Below are 27,024 nucleotides of genomic sequence, written 5' to 3' on the forward strand. Positions count from 1 at the left end.
TGGGATGGCACTTTTCATTATTCTTCCTTCAAGGAGCTGATTATCCTGAAGGAAGCCGCGATTTTTATGATTTTTTTCCTCATTATTGTGGCTGGTTATCTCGATGGCCCAATGGGCTGTTAGTTTTCTTAATAATGGTAGATAATATCTATTTTGTAATTTTTAAAAATTACTTAGGGGGTCTAGATTAGATCTAGTCATTAAATAACAGAGTTTAGGGGTTTTTAAGGGTTTTCTTATTATTTAATATTTAAAACTTTATTTAAAACTATTTTTTAACTTTTAAATTAATTAAAAATTATCGTTATCATTTAAATAATAATAATAAAATTTAATTATTTAAAGGTTTAATATTTGGAATATAATTCTTTCTTCTAAACATTTTGTTAAAAAAAACCTCTTTTCTTAAAAACACTTCCTCTTAACTATAAATCAAGTATTTTTCTTCGAACCATAAATATCAACTATCGAAAGCCTTCTTATCGAAAGTCTGAGGAAAGAGGAACTATATAAAAAAGTTGAGAAACCTTTTGAGAGAAATGTGATTTATTTAGAAAACTTCAGTTCCATAATCCCTATAAATAGGAGCAATTGTGATTTATGAGACAAACAATTGACTAAAATATGATTTAAAAAATGACTTCTATCAACTAGAGATCTATTTAGGGTCTAAGACTAACTAAGGACTAAGACTAACTAAGTACACCCCTTAGTTTATAACCCAAGTAAGCTCTACAGGTATTTTCCTGCATAATAAATGTGCACTTTCCATTTGCCATGGCAACTCGGAGAAGAAAACTTTTAGCGGCAGGCCACAAATTACTTTTTAGTTTCTCTTTCTTTTTCTCACATTTCTTGGAGAAATGGACTTGTGCTAGTACTTGTACTAAAAAGTTAGTAGTTTTTGGGCCCACTGTTGTAATTGCATTTTGGATTCAGAGCCGATCGATCATGATATTTCTTTCCCTTTTTTTCTGTTCTGTTTTCTGTAATTGTTGAAAAGTGCAGCAAAGGTGGAAAAGTTAAGGAAAAGTGCTGGAAAAGTGCAGGAGAAAAAATGGACGCGTGTCAATTTGATTTAATAATGAATGGCAGAATGGCACTTGCAGTTACTGAAGTGAAATGGTGAACTTTTTTCTGGGATTATTCGAGAGAGACCTGCCTGCCACCTTGCCACATGCCACCTTGCCACATGCCACCTTGCCACCGTTCCTTATTAGCCCGAACTGTGTGTATGTTTACGTTTAATTTTTCTTGTTTATTTGTGTGCAATTTTTATGCCTTTCGGTTGGACGTTTTATTGGGATTTCGTTAACACAGCCATACATCAAGTATACGCAACGTGGTACACCGCCGCCACTCGTAAGTCTTTCATCATTTTTATTCGCTTTTTATTTCTCTGCTTCCCTTCTTCCGTTGTTTTTTTCTTTTCATATATATTATATATATTTTTTTTTCACGCCCCGGAGCTTATTCAAAAATTTATTAATACTTGCGGGGGAGCCAGGGCAATAAATTGCCTTTAAAGTGAAAAATCTTAGCTATTAGCCGACTCCCTGCCCTCTCTCGCTCTTAGCTTTTTTTTCATGTTTGAAAATGATTAATAGCATGTGTGTGTCCTTGTCGAAGGATGCAGCTGGGATGGCATAATGACTCCTGTCATTAACTTGTTTTATGTCTCGCCTAATCAAGTCGCCTGGTCCTGGTCCTGTGGCTAGTGGCTGGGAAACTCAAATTAACTCGCAAGGAGGCCAAGTCCTGCGAGAGAGAGAAGAGAGTGAAGAGTGCTAAGGACCTTCATGTCCTTTGGCAATTGGCATATAATATATAATTTTTTTACTGCCTTCTCCTAAGCTAGAAATAAATTCTTTTGTTTATTAAAGATTTCATTAATTACCCCCTCGATCGCAAAAATAAAACTCATAAATTCTTTGATAAAAATTAATTCATTGATAATGAGTTGAAATTGAAATTTTCGTGAGCACCTGCCGGCCATAAAATAATCAAATAAATTGCACTTTTAATTATTTCCATAGTGTGTGTTTATTTACCTTTCCTTTTCGTATTATTTTGAAGCCATTTTGGCTTACAGTGAGAGGAAAAATCAAAGCATATTATCAGACATTCGATTAAGTTCGAATGAATGATATTGAAAACATAATACAGACACAGCCCGCCATTTTCCGGCTCAATGTCAATGCCAAAGTGCTTGTTTTCCTGCGGCTTCAGGGATTTTTCTTTCAATCTACATATAGAGAAATTTTTCAAGATTTTAGGGACATTTTTAATAAAAATTTAACAAATTTTTCAAGCTATTTAGAGAATTTTAGAAGCCCTTTCAATATTTAAATTATAATAATATATAATATTTGTAATTAATTTTTTTTTAAGTGTATATCTTAGGGCTCTTTCATGGAACATTTTGCATCCTTTATAACCCTGCCTGGGTATCGGCCAGGGGCACTTTAAGTGTCCACTTCCTAGTTGGATCTCTAAGCTCCTTGAATGGCATGGCGCGTTGGCATGGCGATGTCCTTGCTGACTGTATCCTGGAGTTGTAGTTGTTTGTTGTTTGTTGTTGCCGTTGCTGTGGCCATTAACGTTGATGCGCTTAATGCTAACACACACACACACATACACACAAAGAGACTCCCATATATGGACAATCCTTTTGGCTCCCAGTGTCGTAGCATTATATTTATGTGTGTGCTTATTATCCTTATCACATATTTTCGCCAAGAGCCAAAAGGGGCAGGAGCGTCAAAGGATGCCTGGCAAATGTCAAGCGTCACATGGTGATACACTTCAAAAAAATATGTAGAAGAAACAGCTTCTGAAAATTTAGATTCAGAGTTAAAAGAGTTTTTTAAAACAGAAGGATATGGTTCTATACATTTTTAGTATTTAATAATTAGCGGAGTGTAGAGCTAAGAAGGATTCTTTAATCCTTTAACCCTTTAAGCTCTTATATCCTTAAAAAATATAAAATCCATAACTCAAATACTCTATATAGCATTCATTTTTAATTCCGAATTGCGATTTCTAGAGTCTGAATATGTCAGCAATTGGCAGAAAGTCGACAGCTTCGATGACTGTCACCCGACTGATGGTCGTCCTGGTTGTGCTTGGTCCGTTGGTCCTTGCTTCTTGTCTCTCGTTTTGTTGTTCGGCTTGCCCCATCCTTTCCATCCTCGCTCGTAGTTTATGCAAAATATTTACTCTGCCACCCAGAGCGCGCACTTCTGGCATTGTCTCGGCAGCAGTAACAGAAGAACTGTGTTGCCATGTTGACAACTTAATGCCACTGAAAGCCAACGGAAAAAACATCTATACAACTTCCCCATACACACAGATCGTTGGATGTCCTTAGCGCAGGACCCAGAAGCGTGGCAGAAATGCCATTGGCTGCACTCTGGCTTTTTTAGATGGGATTACATATGTCCTTTGATTTGTAGGTAGCTTCATATCACTTTTAAGACGTCATGTCTTTGATATTAAGAGAAGAAATCATTTATTATCTTTGGATATCCTAACATTCAATTAACTTTGAAGCCAAGATTCCACACGAATTGGTTTTTAGTCACAATTTTCCAGGCAATAGTTCCAAAGTAGAAAATAAAAGATGCTATATCTTTGGAGGGACTCTGTGGAAAAGTACATAGATGGCATTCTGCTCTAGGCCCTATTGGAGCCATCGCATTCCGTGTTTCCTCTCGAAAACTGGCAGCTAATCAAATTTTACACGCTTTGCCGGCGGATAGAAAAGGGTGGACCGGCTGTGGACAGAGGTCAGGGGTCAGGTTATGGTTACCGGGGCAGAGCTCGTAACTGGAACTTGTTGACAAGAATTCTCTCCTTTGCCTTTCTGATGCTGTGTTGCAAAATGAAATTGGCCGCGTTGTTGCATGCACCACGATGATGGCTGCGGGTTACCTTTACTTTTATCGTTATGTCAAAAAAAAAGGGTAGGTGGAGCCACCACCACAGCTGCTGCCGCCTCCACTGGTTTGGTTACAAAAAGGATAGCAGGACAACGTTCAAAATTAAAAAATTTTAAGCGAAAAAAAGGGAGAAAAAAGCTTAACCCGCGGGCTACATCAAAATTGATATTTAATAAAAGGATTTTTTTCATAAATTCCAAAGATTTTCTTCCATTTTAAAGTTGAAATGGCGCCCAACGTGGAGCACCAACCTGTTGCCCGAAAAAAAAAAATATAAAAATAAATGCCAGTACATCCTGAATATGGATGACCTTGTTCATTGTCGTTTATTTGAAGCTTCCTCAAAATCAATACAAAAGTCAAAAAGACGAACAAGCAACAGGGGGGGCAACCATAATAAAAAATGTAAAAAAAAAAGCTGGCTGGGAAATGCCCTCAGGTAAATGAGAAAAAGAGCAGAAAAAGACTTGAATCGTAAATCGTTATGAATAATGCTTGAAGAATTTATGTGGCAACACATCAAAGTTACCTTCGGGCGGAACAATGGGAACACATACGCATAATAATGGCAAACATGAGCCCAAATTACAGCGAATTATGTTAAGCAAAACCGAAACCAAAGCCAAAAACCACAAAACCGCAAACAAAAAAGAAAAGGAAAAGGAAAAGGACAAACATACACAATCTGGAGGAATGACAAACAGGAAATTAGAATACAAGTAGGAATGGGTGGACCGGAAACGGAAGGAAAAGGTAACAAGAGAGGAAACTGATTTCCCAAACCCCATTCCCATTCCAAGAACCCCCTTCTTGTTGGTTCAAATTCAAGAAATTCATTACGCAAAAAGGTTACCCCGAAAGTGAGAGGCAATTAATTAGTTTTCAATTAAAATTGGTTAGATTTCTTGGAGACTTCAGAGATCGGTGACATAACTTTCTAGTCCACTCCCAAGTAACTCCATAAGTTAACTTCCTTTTCGTATTATTCTGGTGCCGTGTCTGGGCTGTAAACGGTTTATATTTCCGTATAATATTACCATAAGCCTGGCTGGCACAACATTCCCTCCCAGGGCACAATAACTTTTTTAATGAACATCGTTAGGCGAACGGCAATGTAACAATAACGAGCTCAAATCTGTTCCCATATTGTCGAATGCCACCAGGACCCAACCAGGGTGACATTCGGGGATGAGATGACCCCCTTAGGCATTACTCCTTTTATTTTTTTCTTCCTAATGGTTAGTTCCACTGTTTGTTGACCCTCTTGTGTGTGAATTTAATTTGCCTTCTAATTTGTATGAATATTTTGTTTGTGTTTGGTTTCGGGCCAAGTGGTGTCGTGTGTCATGTTTAGCTCTCACGCAGGTTTTTCACCCCTGGCTCTGCCATTTCCTCTTTCCCCTTCCCACAACCTTACCCCCCTAACAAAGCTCAAACAGCTTCCGTTTCCGCTTTTCTTGTTTTTCTTTTTTTTCTTCATTTTTTTTCTCTTCACTTTTCCATTTGCCTTTGCCGAGGATGAAAGTGCGATGAAAGTGTGGGGCATATAAGTGTTGCCAGCTCGCTGAGCACTCTACAACTAAGCCAGCACTGAGAAAAAAAGTGGGTAGTAATTAGTAGAATATTTCAAGGGAGAGGATTTTTGAAGATTCTGATGGGAAATTTGGTTAGGAAACAATTTAAATTAAATTTTAGGGCAAATAAATGGCTTCTATGAAATATTTCTTCAAAATATAATTTGTAAAAATTAAAAAAAGCTGGGCAGTCTAAAAAAAATACCAAAAAAATACTATTCTTCTGTTAGTAGTAAAGCCTTCTTTAGTTAGTAAAGCCAATACTTCCATTAAAATTTATAAAAATGGTATAGAAACTAAAAGTAAAAACAAATAATAATATTTTAAAGCCAAATTATTTAGTTTTTAGTATATTATTTATCTAAAAACAAACATTTTTTGTTGAAAACTTTACTAATGTGCTAGTTACGCCTGTCTGGGAATCGTGAAAGGGGCGGTCTGGTTTCTCTCTGAGGGAACAAGGGGGATCCCGAAGTGCTTCCGATGGCCCCGGGGATACAAAGTGGGCCGTGAGGAGCGGAGGGAGCTTGGGGGCAAATGTAGCAGAAAACACTTCATAATTTAATTAGTGCTAGCAGCCTCGTTCCCATTTTTGTTTCTTTTTTTTCGACCTGGGATGCAGATTGAGAAAAACCATAAACACACGCACAGCAGGTGACCAGAAAGCGAGAGAGAGAGAGAGATATAAAGGGGGGGGACTATCTTGTATAAATGCTTAATTAATAATTATAATAATAAAAACAATCTCACGCACGTTTCTGGGAAGACAAAGACTGCCTCAAGGGTTAAAAAAAAACAAAATGGTGGAAATGTTAGCCATGGTAGAAATTTTGTCAGTGGAGGCCAGAAAGAAAATTCAAGGTGAAAAGCAGAGGAAAAGCGAAGGAAAGCGGATTAAAGTGGAGCAGAATCTGAGGCAAATAAAGCAAACAGGTGACGGAAAACGGATAAATAGTGAATGGCTTATAATTCTGTTATCAAAAAGCAGATTGTTGAACTTTAAAGACTATTTTTTTGGAAAATACTTCAACTTAAGAACAACTTTAATTTCTTTAATTTGAAATCTTTAAAGTACTAGGAAGCAAGAAACCGTTTCGGTTTGTGAAATGAAAATAAACAAACAATTTGTCGGAATGGAAATGATGATGAAGATGTTTCCGAAGCAGAAGTTTCTGTTGGAAGGGCGAAAAGCAATATGAATTTTACACACATTTTGTGTATTTTTTTTTTTTTTTTTTTTGCTTTTTAGCCCACAATCTGTGCTCATGCTTTTTTTCATAATTTTAATTGCTCAATTTTCCACTCCAAGGATTTCCCTCAAATTACTTATTTACTTTAACATTTGTGTTGTGTTTTTCCCTCCAAAAGAAGCACTTAAATTCTTTAATTTTCTTAAAGATTTCTGTTTCTTCAAGAAATCTGAGTGAGAAAATAATAGAAAAAGGGGGAAAAAAGTATCACTTCTCAGGCGGGTCAAAAGTGAAACAAAAACGCCAAAAATGCAAAAAAAAAAAAAAAAAGGGGGGAGGGAATCAAGAAGAAAAGAAAGTAAAACAAACGCGAATGAAGAGCAAAAACAACAAACACAACCGCGTAGAAGAAGACTTATTGTTGCTGTCCTTTACGCTATTCATCTTGCCCTCTCCCTCTCCCCCTTTCTCTCTCACTTTCTCTTTTCTTTCTCCTCCCAACTTTGTCTTTTCGGTTTTCGCTTTCATCTCGTCGCCCAGTTCGCTTGTCATTCGCCTTTTGTCAGACAGGTGGCCACTGGAGCATACATTTGCTGCTCACTGTAAGAGAGAAAAAAAACTGAAGCATGCTTTTAGGCTGAGCATATTAGTTCAATCCTAATAATTCTCAACTACCAAGTTGGTTTTAATTTTTTCAATGAAAAATTGATTTTTTCTTGTTTATTTCTTAAACTGTTTTTATTCTCACACTTTTTTTTCTTCTGTGCATGTGGAGTGAGTTTTGTGCGCGTGTTGCCTACTTTTTTGGGCGAAATTTTTCTTCATTTCATATTTATATTTGTTTTGTGCTGCTTTAGTTGGGCACTTTAGCTGGCTGGCTTGCTGCTGCTCCTTGTTATTCATTGAATTATTATGTAATTGCCCCTGAAGAGCACAAGAACCCTCGGGGAGTCCACCCCTCCCTCCCCCCCCACTAACAAATAACATTGAAAACGCAGAGAAGGACATGCCAGGATCTCTTCGGCATCAGAAACATGTTAAATCGCCTTAAAAAAAAAACAAAAAAAATACTAGAAACAATACTGCCACAATTTATCAGTGTGGGGGAGGTCATATGTGTGTGTGTGTGTGTGGGGGGGTTTAGGGGTATGTGTGTGTGTGTAAGTGTGCTTGAAGTGCCTATAAATATTTTGATAGCCAGAATAAGCAGCAACAGCACAAAAAATGAGCAAAGCCAAAAGCAGACACTCACCTGTCCAGGCTCCCATTCAACCAGCCATCCAGATAAGGTCAATACAGTGAGCACTGGCTATAAAAGAGGGTCTACACTTTAGATGGGAATAATATCATGTGTTTTTTATGGGATAGGGATTAGTTTTGTTGGAAAATATTGACACAAAACTAAATTAATTTTTCTAAAAGGGTTGCCAGTTTCTAAAAATATTATAAAAAAAATACAATTCTACTTCTAGTAGTACTTCTAGTACTACCACTTTCCTAAAATCCCCTCTAACCATAGTTCACTGTACCCTCAACAGTGAAACAATTTGTTTGTTTGAAACAAATTTGAAACAAATGTTTGAACAGTGTCCTTGTAAGCGAGTGAGTGTGTGTGTCTGTGTGTGTGTGTGTGTCATAGATACAAGATAACCCCCTACCCAGGCCTCTGAGCCATTTATTTTTTTTGTGTGGAAAAGATCAGCACCCTCCCTTACAGAAACTCCATGGAACTTTAAAGCTTTTGTGCAGGGCCCCCCTTTTTTTTTTTGCCCCTCTCGGCATATTTTTCAGTTCTCCCCCATCGATTTTGCATTCTTCCGGGTTTTCCAAAAAAAATAGCAGCACATTTTTTGGGGTCAGCTTTTTGTGATTCCATCGTTATTCTTATTTCGCCCGCTTTCTCCGACTTTCTCCCCCACTCTCTCCTTCTGGCTTTCTCCGCCCTGGGGGCTGTCAATTGTTAACCTGCTTGGAAATTGCCGAAAATGTTGCATGCCACGTTGTGACCTCACTCACCTTTCCCTCACCACTCCACCAAGAAGAAGGAACAAAAAAAATTGGTATTGAGGAATGGGTGGGGTGGTATTGAGGAAATGGTGGGGGGCGGCTGGATGAATGAATGACTGACTGATTGATTAGGGGCGTGGCCCTGTATTGTATGGGTCCTGGAGGCGGCGGTGGGCTGTGGGCGGGGCGGGAGTTGCGTGTAAAGAAGTTGTTTAGAGAAGTTTGGTTCCTTTTTAAGTTCCAACTCAAATGGTTCTATTATGGAAATTAATGAGAACTATCAGGAGGAAAGCAAGTGGCGGGTTCGACAACGATCTTTAAAGAGAAAAAATTATTTTTTTTTCCGAAAAGAAAGGTAAGAAATTAATGTTTTTGTTTCTAAATATATCAAAAATCTTGTTGAAATTGGTTATTTCTTAAAGGAGATTTGATTTCTTTTATTTGACCGCTTATAAGTATGCAATAAAATTGTAAAAACCAGTTCTCTTGGAAATTTCAAGGCCATAGCTTTCCAAAAACCTCAAAACTTCTAGATAATCTTCTTAGAAATTTATTTTTCAATAAAGGAGATTTGAATTCCTTTACAAACCCGCCTAGAAGTATGCAGCAAAATATTTTCATAAACGAATTACGAAAGTTGTCTTGAAAACTAATTTCAAAACCTCAAAACTCCGGGATAATCTTCTTCGAAATATATATTTCCCAACAAAGGAGATTTGAATTCCCCTGTCCAACCGCCTAGAAGTATGCAGCAAAATATTTTAATGAACAATTGAAAGTTCTGTTGTAAATGTCAAGGCCATAACTAACCAAACACCAAAAATCCCCCAGGCCACAATATAAATCTCAAAGTTTTTTGCGAACAAAATGTCAATTGTTTCGAATTGAAAAATCAAAAACAATTAAGACAAAAAAAATATATAAAATAAATAGCAATAAATAATAAAACCTTCAAAGGCCAGTTTTGCTATGATTTTTTAACTCTTGCGGGCAGAAAAATAAAAAGCAAAAATGCAAAAATGCTTGTTGGCCAAAAAATCAGAAAAAACAATTTGCAATGCCATCGTTTTTGAACTATGAACTATGGCGTGTCACTGACAACGGAAATAAAATAAAAAATAAATACAACCAATAAGTGCTGTCACAAAAAATTACAATTTAGCAAAAAAAAAAAAAAAGAAAAGGAGTATAATTGAAAATTGAAATTATAGCTCGGGGGGCTTCTTGGCATCTCTTGCCATTAGGCCGTGAGATGCTGACCTTAGAACAACCCCTCGAAGGGAAAAAAAAACCCTTTTAAAGGAGTTGCCTCCCACCCCCTTCATCATTATCATCAAATTGGTTTTGTGGCTTTGTGGTTCAGTGGGTTTTGTGTCCGAAAACCACTTCATTGTCCTGGCCCCCGATACGAACACGATACAAGACGACGTTTACGATTTTAAAGCGACATCACGCACAAATAAATTAAGCAAATTTATGGCCGGCCAACCTGTGACGGGCTCAGTCAGCTCAGATGGTTCAATCAGCCCCCAACCCCCCAGTCTACACCCCTTTTCGCCCCTCTTGAAAGCCCCCAGAGAAACCGTCCGAAAACCACTCATTAGGCCACCACATCTTCGCGTGCCGTTTTGCCTTCTGGCCAAGTTGGGCCGCCCTTGGGCCTTGTTAGTTTGCTTACTTGCTGCTTCTTGGCCGGCCCACACAATGCAGCTGGGCTTAAAGCCAACTCGGCTTCAACACTGTTTTCATTTCAAAATTGAACGAGTTTCTGGTATTATTTGAAATAAGTGTGTACTTTTGCTAATTACGAGGTGGTAGGATAGCTCTTTGAATAATTATTATAATTATTATTGTCTGCTTTTGAGATTCTTGACTTTTAAGGTTTTGAATTGAAATGATAATAGAAGAATAAAAATAAATAAAAATATAATTTCTTTCAATACTCTTTTCATCTAAAAAGATAAATGCCTTTTTTTTCAAACTTTTTTCATACATTTATTCTAATACAATTTTCTAATACAAATATTTTCTCTTAAATTTCCAATTTTTAGAAGGTTTTTAAATTCGAAAATTAAATATTTCCAAATCTTCGGAATAGTTTTTGTTAGATTTCTATTTATCCTTAAAAATTATAGGAAAAATACTCCTTTAATGAAAACTCTTTCTATATCTTTAATTTCTATCAGTTTTTATAATTTTTTTTTATAAACTTTTATTTGAAAAACAAACCGAAATATTTTTAGTGCAGTTTAGAAAAGTAAGTCGCATTCAACTTGATTCCTTATTTTATTTGGATAACTTATTTTTCCGCTTGGCTCTCCCTGTCTTTAATTTCGTTGCTGACTCTGACTTTGACTCTGACTTTGGGTTCGAGCCACGTTCTGTGTCTTTGATTGTCGTGTTACCTTAAGCCATAGCCCGCCCATGACCCTGTCCCTGACTTCCTAGCCCCTGGGCTACAGCTGCTTAAATAGGCTTAAGTAATGTAGCCGGAAGTGGGTGGCATGGGGGTGGCACTGGCACTGGGGATTGTTTTGAGGAAAATGGAAAATGCTTCAAGCTTCTACAGTTTCACTTAGCCATCTCACTTTGTTTTTGGCACTGTGAGGCATTTCCATTATTAATGGAAGTTTGATTAAATTGCCGGTACGATATTACCCCTCTCTGATCTCTCCCCTGACCTGACCCTTTGACCTTTTCCGTCATAGTTTTTTCCTCCACTATCCAGGTAGTGAAAAAAATATATATATTCGCGAGACAAATTCACACAAATTAGCCAAAGTGAAGTGGCGCATCCGTTTCGGCATCCATATTTTTCACTTTTCGCTCCGCTTCCGCTTTCCGCCTCTCGCTTTTCCGGACAAATTCGATTTATTCCCACGGCCCGGCCCGTCTCTCCCCTGCACCAGATGATATAGTTACAGATGACATAGGTAGGATGATAGTGGGCGGACTAGACCCGCCCCCCCCCCGCCATATGCAGCAAAATGCATTAAAATTCTCTTACACCAGCCAAATTCACTTAGCCCGCCCCCTGATGAGCATGATGAGCACACAATGATGCAATAAGCCGCGGAGCGTCCCAGGTCCTAGTACTAGTACTAGTACTAGTCCTAGTCCAGGGGCGTTGTCAGCGAGGGGGGCTCTAAAAGGGGTAACATGATTAGGGATCGCAACAGGATATAAAGGGAGGGAAGTTTTTATGTAATTAACTAGAAGCTAGAGTAGTTTTTTCTCTTTTTAATAGTAGTTTAAATATTTAACAAAAAATTAAATGATTACAAAAAATTATACAATTTAATTATAATTGAAAATTAAATAACAAATTATAAGCCATTTTTAACGCCTAAAATCTTGAATATCTTTATGAGCCGTACATTATGCGGCAGCTTCGCTCTCAATTTTTATTAAATGAGGCCTAAAATAATTCAAAATAATATTTTTAAAAGCAAAAATAGCCCTGAAAGTACCTTTTTTCAACCAAAACCCTCAACCAAAACCAAAAAAGGATGAATCTGGTTAAGATACCCGGTACTTCTCTCATCTCTGTTCCCTCAACCACACATACTTCTATATAACATCTTGAAATATTCCCCTAAAAAAGCTACCCTGAATGGAAAGCGAAATAAATTAACCTTCAACCTGATGGTATTCCTTTATATTTCGCTGAATGCTGTGTGGAGAAGTGGGCGGGGCTTAGAGGCGGGGGCATCTGAACCGCTGATATTTGCCAAATGAGTTTATCTGGCCAGGTAGCCCGGGCAGGCCCGGACCGGCTCGGCCAAGGTCACTATTCCGCTGACATGCATTAAAAATAAATCCACTTCAAATTGACTTTGATGGCAGCGTCAACAGAAGCAAAAGTGCATTCCACACGATATTGTATATACTAAATAGAATTCAAAAACAACAAAAAAAATACAGAAATAAGAAAGGGGAGAAAAATAATAAATGAAAAAGCCTAACTTGTCCTCTTTCCATAGCCTACTTATTCGGGCAGGAAAGGAAATGATTTAAAAAATAAGTCCATCATCTAGTTTTGAACTCAATTAACGTCGTCAATAATGCACTCTAATTGCACAATTTCCCAGCCACGTAATTGATATGGAAGGGCTATTATGACGGAACTTGGCTTGAATCAGTTCCAATTGATTCAAATCGAATCACTTTAATGGCCGTGCGTTATTTTAATTGGATTACCCGATAAATATTAATAGGCTCTGGGCTCTGCTCTGCGAATTAAATTCCATTTTTCAGTTAGGGGAAATAGTTGAAAATTTTTAAATAATATTTTGTAAAGGGGGGTTAGATGGGAAAAAGGTAGAAATTATAATATTTTTTAAGAGATTTTAAGTTAAAGTTATGAAGAAATGGAAAATGGAAATGGAAAATATATATCTTCTATTTTATTTTATTAATAGAAATTAGAAAATTCAAATTTCTATTTTAGTAGGTCTTAAAATTCTAAAATAAATATTAAAAAATCTACGGAATAAATTCTAACTCTAGTTGTATAGATTTCTAATTCTATTTCTTACTTCTTTAAAACAAATTTCTTTAAGTTTTTATTATTTTTTTTTTTAGAGATTTGTTTTATAAGAAATGCCAAGAAATAAACCTTTTTTAAGAAAAGTACCAGATATTTATAGTCCTGAACATCTTATTTCTTTTTTTATTCAATTAATAATGCTAAATATGCTCTCCATTTTATTTAATTTTTAAAGCCAACTGCTAGGTCGTCTTACACAATTTCTTGTGTCGATTTGTTGGCTTTTTTTCTCACAATTTGCTGTAAAGTCGTTAAGAAATTCATTGGGTAAGCATTGAAAGTGAAGTTGATATATGGCTAATGATGTTGACATGTGTTTGTGAGCAACAAAGGCCAGGAAAGGCAGGAAGGCAGCTGCGAAGGAAGCGATTGGGGAGAAGCCTTTGTTAACTATACTACACAGTAACCCCCAATCCCCATTCCCCACAGATCCCTCCCACTTTTAAGAAAACAAAACTGGTCGCAGGCGGGGCGTGGCAATCAACACATGAAGCTTATTGCTTTCGCCCTTGTTTGCTGTAAATGCAAATTGGTTTTGTTCGCAACATCTCTCCCCCAGAATCAAAATCAAAACCAAATCAAATATTCGCTCTATAAAGTGTAATAAATAACGCTATCAAATGAGTGATGGAATCTAGAGCCAATACTGCAACTGATATATAATTTATTCTTTGATTGTTTTTCTGTTTTCTTAATCCCTCGTTGCAATTAATTTCTCTGTACTGTGTCTCCTAAACGGGTGAAAGTATGGGTGAAAGTATGCGAAAGTACAAAGGACGAAGGGTCCTTTTAGAGGTAGAGAGAGATAAAGGGTTCTTTGACCAAAAAAGGATTCCCCAGAGTTGAGCATCCGGGCCTACTGAAAAATTCTTCTTTTCCATAAACAGTGACAGAAAAAATAATGATTCTTTTTATCTATTTATCGATTAATCGATAGAAATGTTATCGATTAATCGATAGAAATGTTATCAGTTTTAGTATTAATAGGTTATAAGAGAAGTTTTATGATTATTTTTGAAGAGATAAGTTGAAAAATCTGATAAAAAATAGAATACTTTTGTGATTTTATCGCATTATGAACACTATTTTTCCCATAAATTATTGTAATATTTGACTTTTCTCTCAGTGCACTTCTCATCCGACCCTTGGGCCAACAATGTCGTCATTGTTGTCCCATTTCTCAGGCAACTAAGCGACCCAAAAGGTAGCCATTTGCATAAAATTGCAGTAACATCCATTCTCTCCCAGTAATCGCATGTGTGTGTGTGTGTGTGTGTATGTGTGTGTGCTGGCACGTGGGTGTGCGTGACTGTTGCACAAAATGTTGTCTCTCATTGTTGGTGTTGCTGTTGTGGTTTTTCCCAGAGACTTGGGGCATGTGGCATGGGGCATGGGGCACATGTGACATTCCAGTATTGCAAGTTGCAAGCAGGCAGGCAGGCAGGCGGGCAGGCAGGCCAGGGCCCGGCTTGTGTGACCTTCAATTGTCCGACAATTTGGTAACTGCATAACGGTGACTTGCCAAAAAAGAACAAGAAGAGAGCAGAATGATTTTAAAAACAGTTACGCAAAATGGCTGAAATTTGCATTCGAATAACGGAATAACGAAATACGGAATAACGGAAATCGGAAATCTTTAAAATCAGAAATTCAATTGGGAAATAAATGGGGAAAAGAGAGAGGAAGAATGAGTTAGGGTTGAGAGGGAAATTTAAATTTCCCTTTACATCAAATTAATAAACTAAAAGCATTAATTGTTCAATACTTGATATATTTTACCTAGAAAATCACCTAGAAATTGATTTCTAAGGAAAATGAAATGAGAAAATCCCAGAACAGATTGCCAAAGGATGTTCGCTGGAATCTCTATTGAAATGTCGCTGTTAATTCAAGTTTTGTCGGGAAATGGATGGACAAGCTTTGCTTTCAAGCTTCACTTCCATTTCCTGTTTATCCTTTTTTTAATCCGCCTTATCCTTTATCCTGCTTCGGCACTTCACTCCAAATCGAATTGCAAAAATCTCCCAAGCACGAGGAACGAGTGGCATTGAAACAGAAAAGAAAACTCCTCTTCCCGTCCGGAACAGAAACGGAAATCAAAGTCAAAGATTCTTTTCCGAAAACTTGAAATTACTTGTAAAGTGAAAAATATTCAAGTTTTAATTGATTTTGAAACTTAAATGGATAGAAATTTAAATAGTTTTTTTTAATAATATTTTTTTTTTGTAATTTTGAACCCAAAAAGTACCTCCAATTGGGTATTTTGGGGGGAAACTGCCTGTCAGAACTGCTATTTGGGCCAAAAATTCTGCGGCGGGCCGTAGGCATGGGGGCGTGGCTGCGGTACAGAGTCACGGTCACGGTTCACAGGTTAATTATGCAGCTTGTTAAGGCACACCAGCGCACACCAAAAAAAAAAAAAAAATAGCTACCGCCGAGCACTTTCCTTCCCAAAAAACACAAAAACACCGCGCATGAAAACGAAATTTTTCCCACAACCCCAAACCAACACAAAAAAAAAACCAAAAAAAACTGAAAGATGAAAACGAGAAAATTTCGCCCAAGGCTTACAGGATGGGTGGAGAAAAGTGGGCGGGGCCAGAGTGTACATGTTGCGTTCGAGTTCGAGGGAGAGAACTTTTATTTGGCACACTTGCGATTAAAGTTCCACGAACTTTGCTAATAAGATTCTCTTTTCGGCAAGAAAACAATACAAATTACACAAATCAGATGTCTTATTTGGGATTTGTAATAATATTAAGGGAAATGTTAAGGTTCTGGGGAGGATTAAAGGGAAATTGTGGCAGAAACTCCACATAACTAACAATTTTTGGCATAATTTTCAGTTTGTTAGGCTTTTAAATGGAAAAAATGCAAATTTTTTTTAGTATTTTTTTGTATTTTCTGGTCTTCTCTTGGTCTTGGAAACCCCGAAAACCCTGGAAAACTCCTAAAAGTATGCAATATTCAGCAAACTAAGTTTAAACACGTTTTTAGACAAACATTTTAGTATTTTTTTGTTGTATTTTCTGGTCTTCTATGGTGTTCCCCCTTAATAAAGCCATTTAAACCCCTAAAAGTATGCAATTTCCAGCAAACTAAGCTGTCAAAAGGCACATTCCTGTTACAACATGCTTGTGGAGACAAGTTTGGACAAGTTTTTGGTATTTTTTGTGTCTCTTTTGGTCGTCTCCCTTAATTAAACCGTTCGAACCCCCAAAAAGTATGCAATGGCGAGGCAAGAGTGCAGCAACTTCCAGTGTCATCCCCAAAAAGAATGACAAGAAAATTAAAAAGCATAAATTTTGTTTCCCCCTCTCGCAGAGAAACGTAACAAAAAATAAAATAAAACCAAACAAAAAAATACTAAAACAAGAACAAAAAAAAAAGAAAAAAAAATAGATAATCATGTCGGGAGAAAATGGAAATGGTGGTGGTGCTAATGGATCGGCACCACCGCAACCCCCGCAGTACATCATAACCACACCGAGCGAGGCCGATGCCGAGGAGATCCGGTCGATGGGCGATCTGGAGGTGGAGCTGGACCTGGGCTCCCCGGACAGTCCCCAGAGCACCCAGACCCTGGTCCAGAGCCAGCGGATTAGCTCGAGCAGTACCACCACCAAAGTGGCCACCAGATCGTACTCGATGACTAGTAGCAGTGCCGCCAGTGGCATGTCGGCCATGCAACAATTGCAGCAACAGCAACAGAACATGCAACAGTTGCAGATGCAACAGCAACAGCAGCAGCAGCAGCAGCAAGTGCAGCAGCAGCAGCAACAGATTCAACAGCAAACTTCACAGAAAATCATAACCAGCTCGACCCGGAGCCAGAGCCTGCAGTCCAGCGCCATGGTGGGCGAGGTGGTGATCAGTGGGGGCGGCGGCGTGGGTGTGGCGAGTGCCAGTGGCAGCCATCTGCTCGGCGGCGCCGGCACTCTCAACCAACAGCTGAAGGCCCAGAGCTCCACCTCGATCATCACGAGCAGCGAACAGCGCACCAGCACGAGTACCAGCAGCAGTAGCAGTACCCGATACATCGGCAGTGCCACCTCCACATCATCGGCATCGGCATCCGGATCGGGTTCTGGATCGGGATCCGGTTCGACTACCGGTGGCAAGTCCCGATTCCAGAGCTTCTTGCAGCAACCGGAAGGAGCACACGGATTTTTAACGGCCCACCAGAAGCATGTCCGGCAGTTTGTACGATCCACTTCCGCCCATTCAGAGGCAGCCGCCGGAGTGGCCCAGTCCCGGCCGGAGAAGTGCATCCGGAGCGCCTCCACCCAGATCGATGATGCCGGCGCCGAGTCCGGGGGTGGTGGCGGTGGCGGCAGTACCTTGGGTGACAGTTCCTCCGCCGGCGGCTCCATGACTCTGTCCATGTCCAGCAAGCTGGGCCTCCAGCAGTCCTCATCGATTTTGATCTCCAAGTCGGCGGAAACCATCGAAATGAAGAGCAGTTCCTCATCGGCGGGCATGCGTACACAGTTGACCTTGAGTGGGGGCTTCTTGGCCCCACCGGGCAGTCGCAAAATCACCATCTTGAGTCCCATTCACGCCCCGCCGGGCCTACACGACATGCTAAAGAGATCCCAGGGAAGGTCACCGCTCTCGCCAAGGATCAGTTTCCCGGGCAGCGACACGGACCTATTTGGGTGAGTTTTCTTGAAGAGATTGGGGGTTATATACTTTTAGGGTTATAGGTTTAAGGTCTATCTAGTAGTTCTGGGTATTATAATAGTGTTTTTAGTTTATTTTTCAAAACTTTATTCTTAGTTTTAAGTACATGTTTTTTAATACCTTTTTAAAAAGAAAACTACAGAGCCTTGAACAAAGAGCTTTAAGCTTTAAAGTCTATCTGTTAGTACCGGATATCATATAGTATTTCTTGTTTATTTTCCATAGCTCCTTACTCTTTATACACTTTAATGAAAAACTATTCCAAAAGAACAACTTTTAGGCTTAAAATTTGTCTATAAGTACCGGGTATCATATATTTTCTTCAATGAAAGCTTTTAAAAAGAGCTTTAAACTTCAGTACCAGGTATCATATACTCTTTTCCTTAACACACTTTCCCTTCAGACTAATTGCAAACAAAAGAAGTCTATTATTTTAAAACTCACAATTGCCTTTATTTATTTTTGCAATTGCCAATCATAAGCAATTGTTTCAATCATTTCACTTTATTTCTTTTGGGGACAACGAGGCGGCTACTTGATATTCAGAATACATCATACGCCCTGTGGTACGCATAATTATTCATGAAAATAATACATTTGTTGACTTTTCTCTCAAATAAATGTTGAGTTTGAGGCATTGAATGGAAGCATGAAGTGAAATTTTGGAAAATGGCGAGCAACGAGGCGGATACTTGATAAAACACATCACTCATGCGCCGGGTGGGTCAAAAATAAAAATTTTTAAATAAAAGATTCTTGTCTTACAAATTAAATCAAAATAAGAATTAGCGAAAAGTATTAAAAAAATATTATTTTAAAAATTAAATTTATAGTTTTTAATAATTTAAAAAGGGAAATAATGTTCTAAAATCCTTTTTTCAATATTTTCTAAACTTCTTTTTTAATTAAAAAATACTTAAAAGATTTCTTAATTATTATTTTTAAATTTAAAAACATTTAATTAATTTTTTCACTGTGTTTCCTTCAAAAAGCCCTTTCCTTTCCTTTAAATTTGTCTATTTCTCTTGCTCGCTTGAATTGTTTGGCCAAAAACGCCTTTTGGGGGAAAGTTTCCCAGTTTGCCCCGCCCCTCCTGCCCTGCCCCGAAACCCTTTTGCCTTTGGCACCATTTAAGAGGACCCCCTCCTACCCGCCCCTCAACGCCTCACTTCTAATGAACTTGTTTATATCCTTGTCCGTGTCCTGGACTCTGATGGCACATTGAACTCGCTGCTAATTGTTGACTTGTTGTTGCAAATTGTCGTCCGGGGGGGGCGTGGAAAAGGGGCGGAGGAGGACGGAGGGTGGAGGGTGGAGGGCGTGGGCATCCGTCAGAAAATGTCACTGGCAACGCACGCCCCTCCATCCCCCTCCTGGTCTGAAAATAATTTTGTCAAAATGCCAAAATTGTTTGTCATAGTCGTATAATTAAATTTAAATGTTTTTAATTTTTTTTTCTTCATTTTTTTTATTTTTTGATGCTCTCTAGCTCGTTCTCTTTCTTGTCAGTCTATGGCTATCTCTTTCTTTTTTTTCTGGCAAAAGACAGCTGACAGATATATTCATATTTTGGCCAAAAAAAAAGCCAAAAAAAGAAAAAAAAAAATAATAAAGAAAATAATTTTAATAAACCCCGAAAAGGACAAAAGGACGAAGTCGAGACTAAGGGCTAAAGCAGGGTGGCCAGGATACGCTGGTAATTGAAGCTGCCAGGCCATGAGGGCTTTAAAGAGGGAAAGAATAAGCAGAACTTGAACAATTATTGGAATTATGTCCATTAAATGTATTTAAATTTAATTGCCAACGAGAAGCGCATAAATCAGTATGAAATATTATACGCACTAATGGTTCAACAAAAAAAACAAAAAGAAAAAAGCACAAACACACAACTGTCACTTGTGATCAATATTTTCATATTTATTCTGTAAAAAGGCCATCGAAAAATACGAAATTAAATCGCGATAGGCCTAAAAATTGCACAAAAAAAAGGGAAATTCTGTTGAAAAGCCACCAAGTGTAAAGTTAATTAGTTTGTTTCGGAAAAAAAGGCAAATAAATCAACAACATTTATTATAAAAGTAAATAATATTAAATAATAGTAATTTGTTAAGCCAACAACCAAGAACTAAGTCAACAAATTCCATCATTTAATATTTAAAATCCCAGTAAGCTCTTAAGTGGGAAATGATTTATGTATTTATTTAAAAAGGTCTTCTAATCAAATTTTCTGCAAAAAGGTTATCAGTTTCGGCTAACAACTTCGGCCAACTTTATACATCCCCCTCCTCCCACACTCCCTCTCTCTCTGTCTACTCTTGAGCCACAACATTAATTCCCAAATCAAAAATTCCCTTAGGAATTATCCGCAAAAAGGCAAGTTTCCAAAATATACTAGTATCCCAGTAATGTATGAAGAAATACTCAAATTTTGCGTGTGTTTTTCGTGGGGGCTTGACGGCAATCCGGACAGATTCGCAGTCAGGCCGCAACATTTGCATAGCTTTGGCCACAAGCCAGTGTGCTGGGCACCCAGGCCCCCCCTTTTACCAGCCTCTGCCTCCCACTCCCACTCCCACAGAGTTCCCCCCCCACTTGAGCTCTCAGACAGTGAGAGAAAAAATATTGTTCCAGTTTTTGGTTTTCTGCGATTAGGTCTCATAGTACAGACCATATCTCCGCCAATTCGCATCCGATTCACAAAAGGGATACCTTAATGGATCCGGGCATTCATTATCTATCGATCTGTATCAAAATCTGGGAGGGAAGTTTTTTTTCGATTTTTTTCAAAATTTTTCTGGGCGGTCCCCTGCAAAAAATGCAGAAAATGCCCAAAATGACCCCGATCGAAGACTATATCTCCGCCAATTCGTACCCGATTCTTAAAAGGGATACCTTAATGGATCCGGGCATCCATTATCTATCGATCTGTATCAAAATCTGGGAGGGAAATTTTTTTTCGATTTTTTTCAAAATTTTTCTGGGCGCTGCAAAAAATGCAGGAAATGCCCAAAATGACCCCGATCGAAGGCTATATCTCCGCCAATTCGCATCCGATTCACAAAAGGGATACCTTAATGGATCCGGGCATCCATTATCTATCGATCTGTATCAAAATCTGGGCGGAATATATATTTTTATGGATTTTTTCCAAAATTTTCTAGGGGCTCCCCTGCAAAAACTGCAGGAAATGCCCAAAATGACCCCGATCGAAGGCTATATCTCCGCCAATTCGCATCCGATTCACAAAAGGGATACCTTAATGGATCCGGGCATCCATTATCTATCGATCTGTATCAAAATCTGGGCGGAATATATATTTTTGTGGATTTTTTCCAAATTTTTCTGGGCGGTCCCCTGCAAAAAATGCAGGAAATGCCCAAAATGACCCCGATCGAAGGCTATATCTCCGCCAGTTCGAATCCGATTCTCAGAAGGGATACCTTATTGGATCCGGGCATCCATTATCTATCGATCTGTATCAAAATCTGGGAGGGAAATTTTTTTTCGATTTTTTTCAAAATTTTTCTGGGCGGTCCCCTGCAAAAAATACAGAAAATGCCCAAAATGACCCCGATCGAAGGCTATATCTCAGCCAATTCGTATCCGATTCTTAAAAGGGATACCTTATTGGATCCGGGCATCCATTATCTATCGATCTGTATCAAAATCTGGGAGGGCAATTTTTTTTCGATTTTTTTCAAAATTTTTCTGGGCGGTCCCCTGCAAAAAATACAGAAAATGCCCAAAATGACCCCGATCGAAGGCTATATCTCAGCCAATTCGTATCCGATTCTTAAAAGGGATACCTTATTGGATCCGGGCATCCATTATCTATCGATCTGTATCAAAATCTGGGAGGGCAATTTTTTTTCGATTTTTTTCAAAATTTTTCTGGGCGCTGCAAAAATTGCAGGAAATGCCCAAAATGACCCCGATCGAAGGCTATATCTCCGCCAATTCGTATCCGATTCTTAAAAGGGATACCTTATTGGATCCGGGCATCCATTATCTATCGATCTGTATCAAAATCTGGGAGGGCAATTTTTTTTCGATTTTTTTCAAAATTTTTCTGGGCGGTCCCCTGCAAAAAATGCAGGAAATGCCCAAAATGACCCCGATCGAAGGCTATATCTCCGCCAATTCGTATCCGATTCTTAAAAGGGATACCTTATTGGATCCGGGCATCCATTATCTATCGATCTGTATCAAAATCTGGGAGGGCAATTTTTTTTCGATTTTTTTCAAAATTTTTCTGGGCGCTGCAAAAATTGCAGGAAATGCCCAAAATGACCCCGATCGAAGGCTATATCTCCGCCAATTCGTATCCGATTCTTAAAAGGGATACCTTATTGGATCCGGGCATCCATTATCTATCGATCTGTATCAAAATCTGGGAGGGCAATTTTTTTTCGATTTTTTTCAAAATTTTTCTGGGCGGTCCCCTGCAAAAAATGCAGGAAATGCCCAAAATGACCCCGATCGAAGGCTATATCTCCGCCAATTCGTATCCGATTCTTAAAAGGGATACCTTATTGGATCCGGGCATCCATTATCTATCGATCTGTATCAAAATCTGGGAGGGCAATTTTTTTTCGATTTTTTTCAAAATTTTTCTGGGCGGTCCCCTGCAAAAAATACAGAAAATGCCCAAAATGACCCCGATCGAAGGCTATATCTCAGCCAATTCGTATCCGATTCTTAAAAGGGATACCTTATTGGATCCGGGCATCCATTATCTATCGATCTGTATCAAAATCTGGGAGGGCAATTTTTTTTCGATTTTTTTCAAAATTTTTCTGGGCGGTCCCCTGCAAAAAATACAGAAAATGCCCAAAATGACCCCGATCGAAGGCTATATCTCAGCCAATTCGTATCCGATTCTTAAAAGGGATACCTTATTGGATCCGGGCATCCATTATCTATCGATCTGTATCAAAATCTGGGAGGGCAATTTTTTTTCGATTTTTTTCAAAATTTTTCTGGGCGGTCCCCTGCAAAAAATGCAGGAAATGCCCAAAATGACCCCGATCGAAGGCTATATCTCCGCCAATTCGTATCCGATTCTTAAAAGGGATACCTTATTGGATCCGGGCATCCATTATCTATCGATCTGTATCAAAATCTGGGAGGGCAATTTTTTTTCGATTTTTTTCAAAATTTTTCTGGGCGCTGCAAAAATTGCAGGAAATGCCCAAAATGACCCCGATCGAAGGCTATATCTCCGCCAATTCGTATCCGATTCTTAAAAGGGATACCTTATTGGATCCGGGCATCCATTATCTATCGATCTGTATCAAAATCTGGGAGGGCAATTTTTTTTCGATTTTTTTCAAAATTTTTCTGGGCGGTCCCCTGCAAAAAATGCAGGAAATGCCCAAAATGACCCCGATCGAAGGCTATATCTCCGCCAATTCGTATCCGATTCTTAAAAGGGATACCTTATTGGATCCGGGCATCCATTATCTATCGATCTGTATCAAAATCTGGGAGGGCAATTTTTTTTCGATTTTTTTCAAAATTTTTCTGGGCGGTCCCCTGCAAAAAATGCAGGAAATGCCCAAAATGACCCCGATCGAAGGCTATATCTCCGCCAATTCGTATCCGATTCTTAAAAGGGATACCTTATTGGATCCGGGCATCCATTATCTATCGATCTGTATCAAAATCTGGGAGGGCAATTTTTTTTCGATTTTTTTCAAAATTTTTCTGGGCGCTGCAAAAAATGCAGGAAATGCCCAAAATGACCCCGATCGAAGGCTATATCTCCGCCAATTCGTATCCGATTCTTAAAAGGGATACCTTATTGGATCCGGGCATCCATTATCTATCGATCTGTATCAAAATCTGGGAGGGCAATTTTTTTTCGATTTTTTTCAAAATTTTTCTGGGCGGTCCCCTGCAAAAAATACAGAAAATGCCCAAAATGACCCCGATCGAAGGCTATATCTCAGCCAATTCGTATCCGATTCTTAAAAGGGATACCTTATTGGATCCGGGCATCCATTATTTATCGATCTGTATCAAAATCTGTGCGGAATATATATTTTTGTGGATTTTTTCCAAAATTTTCTAGGGGCTCCCCTGCAAAAAATACAGAAAATGCCCAAAATGACCCCGATCGAAGGCTATATCTCAGCCAATTCGTATCCGATTCTTAAAAGGGATACCTTATTGGATCCGGGCATCCATTATCTATCGATCTGTATCAAAATCTGGGAGGGCAATTTTTTTTCGATTTTTTTCAAAATTTTTCTGGGCGCTGCAAAAAATGCAGGAAATGCCCAAAATGACCCCGATCGAAGGCTATATCTCCGCCAATTCGTATCCGATTCTTAAAAGGGATACCTTATTGGATCCGGGCATCCATTATCTATCGATCTGTATCAAAATCTGGGAGGGCAATTTTTTTTCGATTTTTTTCACAATTTTTCTGGGCGGTCCCCTGCAAAAAATACAGAAAATGCCCAAAATGACCCCGATCGAAGGCTATATCTCAGCCAATTCGTATCCGATTCTTAAAAGGGATACCTTATTGGATCCGGGCATCCATTATCTATCGATCTGTATCAAAATCTGGGAGGGCAATTTTTTTTCGATTTTTTTCAAAATTTTTCTGGGCGCTGCAAAAAATGCAGGAAATGCCCAAAATGACCCCGATCGAAGGCTATATCTCAGCCAATTCGTATCCGATTCTTAAAAGGGATACCTTATTGGATCCGGGCATCCATTATCTATCGATCTGTATCAAAATCTGGGAGGGCAATTTTTTTTCGATTTTTTTCAAAATTTTTCTGGGCGGTCCCCTGCAAAAAATACAGAAAATGCCCAAAATGACCCCGATCGAAGGCTATATCTCAGCCAATTCGTATCCGATTCTTAAAAGGGATACCTTATTGGATCCGGGCATCCATTATTTATCGATCTGTATCAAAATCTGTGCGGAATATATATTTTTGTGGATTTTTTCCAAAATTTTCTAGGGGCTCCCCTGCAAAAAATGCAGGAAACGCCCAAAATGACCCCGATCGAAGGCTATATCTCCGCCAATTCGCATCCGATTCACAAAAGGGATACCTTAATGGATCCGGGCATCCATTATCTATCGATCTGTATCAAAATCTGGGAGGGAAATTTTTTTTCGATTTTTTTCAAAATTTTTCTGGGCAGTCCCCTGCAAAAAATTCCCAAAATGACCCCGATCGAAGGGTTTATCTCCGCCAATTCGTATCAGATTCTTAAAAAGGATACCTTAAACGTTATTTATAGTGATTCTCTAATAATTTCTATAAAATTTCTATATACAAATATTTTTTTTCATTTTTTTTTAATTTTTCCTATAAACAGTATGCAGATTTTTCTCAGTGTCTTCATAAATCTGTGGAGGCTCAAGGCTCAAGGCTCAACTTTTGGGGCTACCTCCCAGTCGCCCCCGCTCCCCCCTCCCCCCGTGTGCGCGACTTATGTTTACAGTTTATTTATTATTAAAAACACACAGACAAATGGTCCGAGCAGCAATGTTTATTGTTGTTGTTGTTGTTTGGCTCAACCAAACAGAGGCCGGGAAAGAAAAAAGAATAATATTTTAAAAATCACAAACAAAAAAGAAAAATACATATAGTACAGATACATAGAGGAATTTAAGATTGAGGGTAATTCGGCAGTACAGTGTCCTGGGGAGCAGGTCCTTTGGGGGGGTCCTTCCACATTGAAAGTGAGAGAGTGGGTGAGTGGGTGAGAGAGGCTGTGTGGAGTCCCTGGTGGTGCCTCATTTATATGCCATGTCAAAGTTGTTTTCCGTTTTCCATTCTGCCTGCCAGACTTTTCCCAATGAATTGAAAATTTTTTAACGGCCAGAGCTAATGTCCAAATAAATTATACTCCAATTTGGCGAAACAATCTTTAAGCTATCAGGGGATTGTCCGGCAGACGACGCACTTCGCATTTTAAAAACTTGGAAGAGAAAAAAAAAAGGAGAAACTATAAAGGAGGTATTCCCCAAAGGGTAGTGTCCCTTAAACAAAAAAAAATAAAAGGGATTTGTGACAAAGTTAAAAGGTGTTTGGGGAGTATTTTTTTATAAAAAGGGGGGGCATTAGTTCCTCAAATAAACTATTTTCTCAAAGTTAACAATAAAATTCTTCATAAAATACACAGCTTATGCAGTTACCCCTTTAATCAATCCCTTCTTTAATCGATTTCATATTTTTCTGCCAATCAATCAGAGGCTCTCCCCACCGGAATTGTTAATTAAACTGTTCAAGTTGAAACTTTATGTGGCCAGGTCATGAGGGTTAAGCCTACGGCTCGTTTAACCCTTCGCTTTAAAAAGTGTGTGGCGGGGGGAGATGGCTTGTTTTCTGGGAAATTCGACCTACTTACTGGTCATCTGTCAGTCGTATCCCGGGTATCTCTATCGCCTTGGAGCGACAGGAAAAGTTTCTTTCGGTTTCGGTTTCGGTTTTGGATGCGCGACATTCGAAAGTGAAAAAGATGCTGGCTTGGCACTCGAATTTGAACGCTTTTCTCGCATTTTCCTTTCCGGTTTTTGTATCTCTTGCGGGTAAAATAGAAAAAAGAAAAGTGGAGAAAAAAAGAAAAAGTGGTTAAGGAGGACTCAGAGAGGGAGGGATGGTGTCTCAGTGAAAATGGGCCGAGTTTGCATTCCAGCACGTGCCTTTGTTTGCATATTGTATTCGCTTCGCTTTTCGCGCTTTTCGCGCTTTAGCTCGCGCTTTTCCACTCATTTCCATCGCTTTGGCTTGGCCCTCGAGTGCTGCATACTTTCAGGCGCTAATGAAGGCATATTTGCGCAGCTGAAGAGGTGAGAAATGGGCGCCGGCTATACGCTGTTAAGGATATTAGTGAGAAACTCTACATCATCGGCTTCTCTCAATTAATTTCAAACGCCCCGTGTCCTGACAGGAGTCTCGGATTTGTTGCTATTCCAGTGCATTACTGGAATATCAAATTTATCAAATGCGGAGAATGCATTGAAGGTTTAATAATTGGGGGGAATTTTGGGGGAATAATTTGGGGATAGTTGGCGGGAAAATTTTGAGTATTTGTAGGCTGAATAGCAA

The 27,024-nt window shown here is 38.7% G+C and overlaps 1 protein-coding gene across 6 annotated transcripts in view; it reads left to right on the top strand.

Annotated features, from left to right (window-relative positions):
- The window catches only part of LOC6502358 (cAMP-specific 3',5'-cyclic phosphodiesterase), a 193,267-nt gene that overhangs the window by 90,024 nt on the left and 76,219 nt on the right, over window positions 1–27,024 (top strand). For 3 of the 6 annotated variants that reach the window (XM_032452064.2, XM_032452065.2, XM_032452066.2), the window contains exon 1: window positions 16,586–17,919. The exons of the other annotated variants lie outside the window; for them this stretch is intronic. In XM_032452064.2, the coding sequence (XP_032307955.1) occupies window positions 16,670–17,919 (1,250 nt within the window). In that variant the 5' untranslated portion in view covers window positions 16,586–16,669. Of the gene's footprint in view, window positions 1–16,585; window positions 17,920–27,024 lie in introns of those variants that run through there. 6 annotated transcript variants of the gene reach the window in all.

The sequence above is a fragment of the Drosophila ananassae genome, chromosome XR (assembly GCF_017639315.1).
Source record: "Drosophila ananassae strain 14024-0371.13 chromosome XR, ASM1763931v2, whole genome shotgun sequence".
Classification (NCBI taxonomy): Eukaryota; Metazoa; Arthropoda; class Insecta; order Diptera; family Drosophilidae; genus Drosophila; species Drosophila ananassae.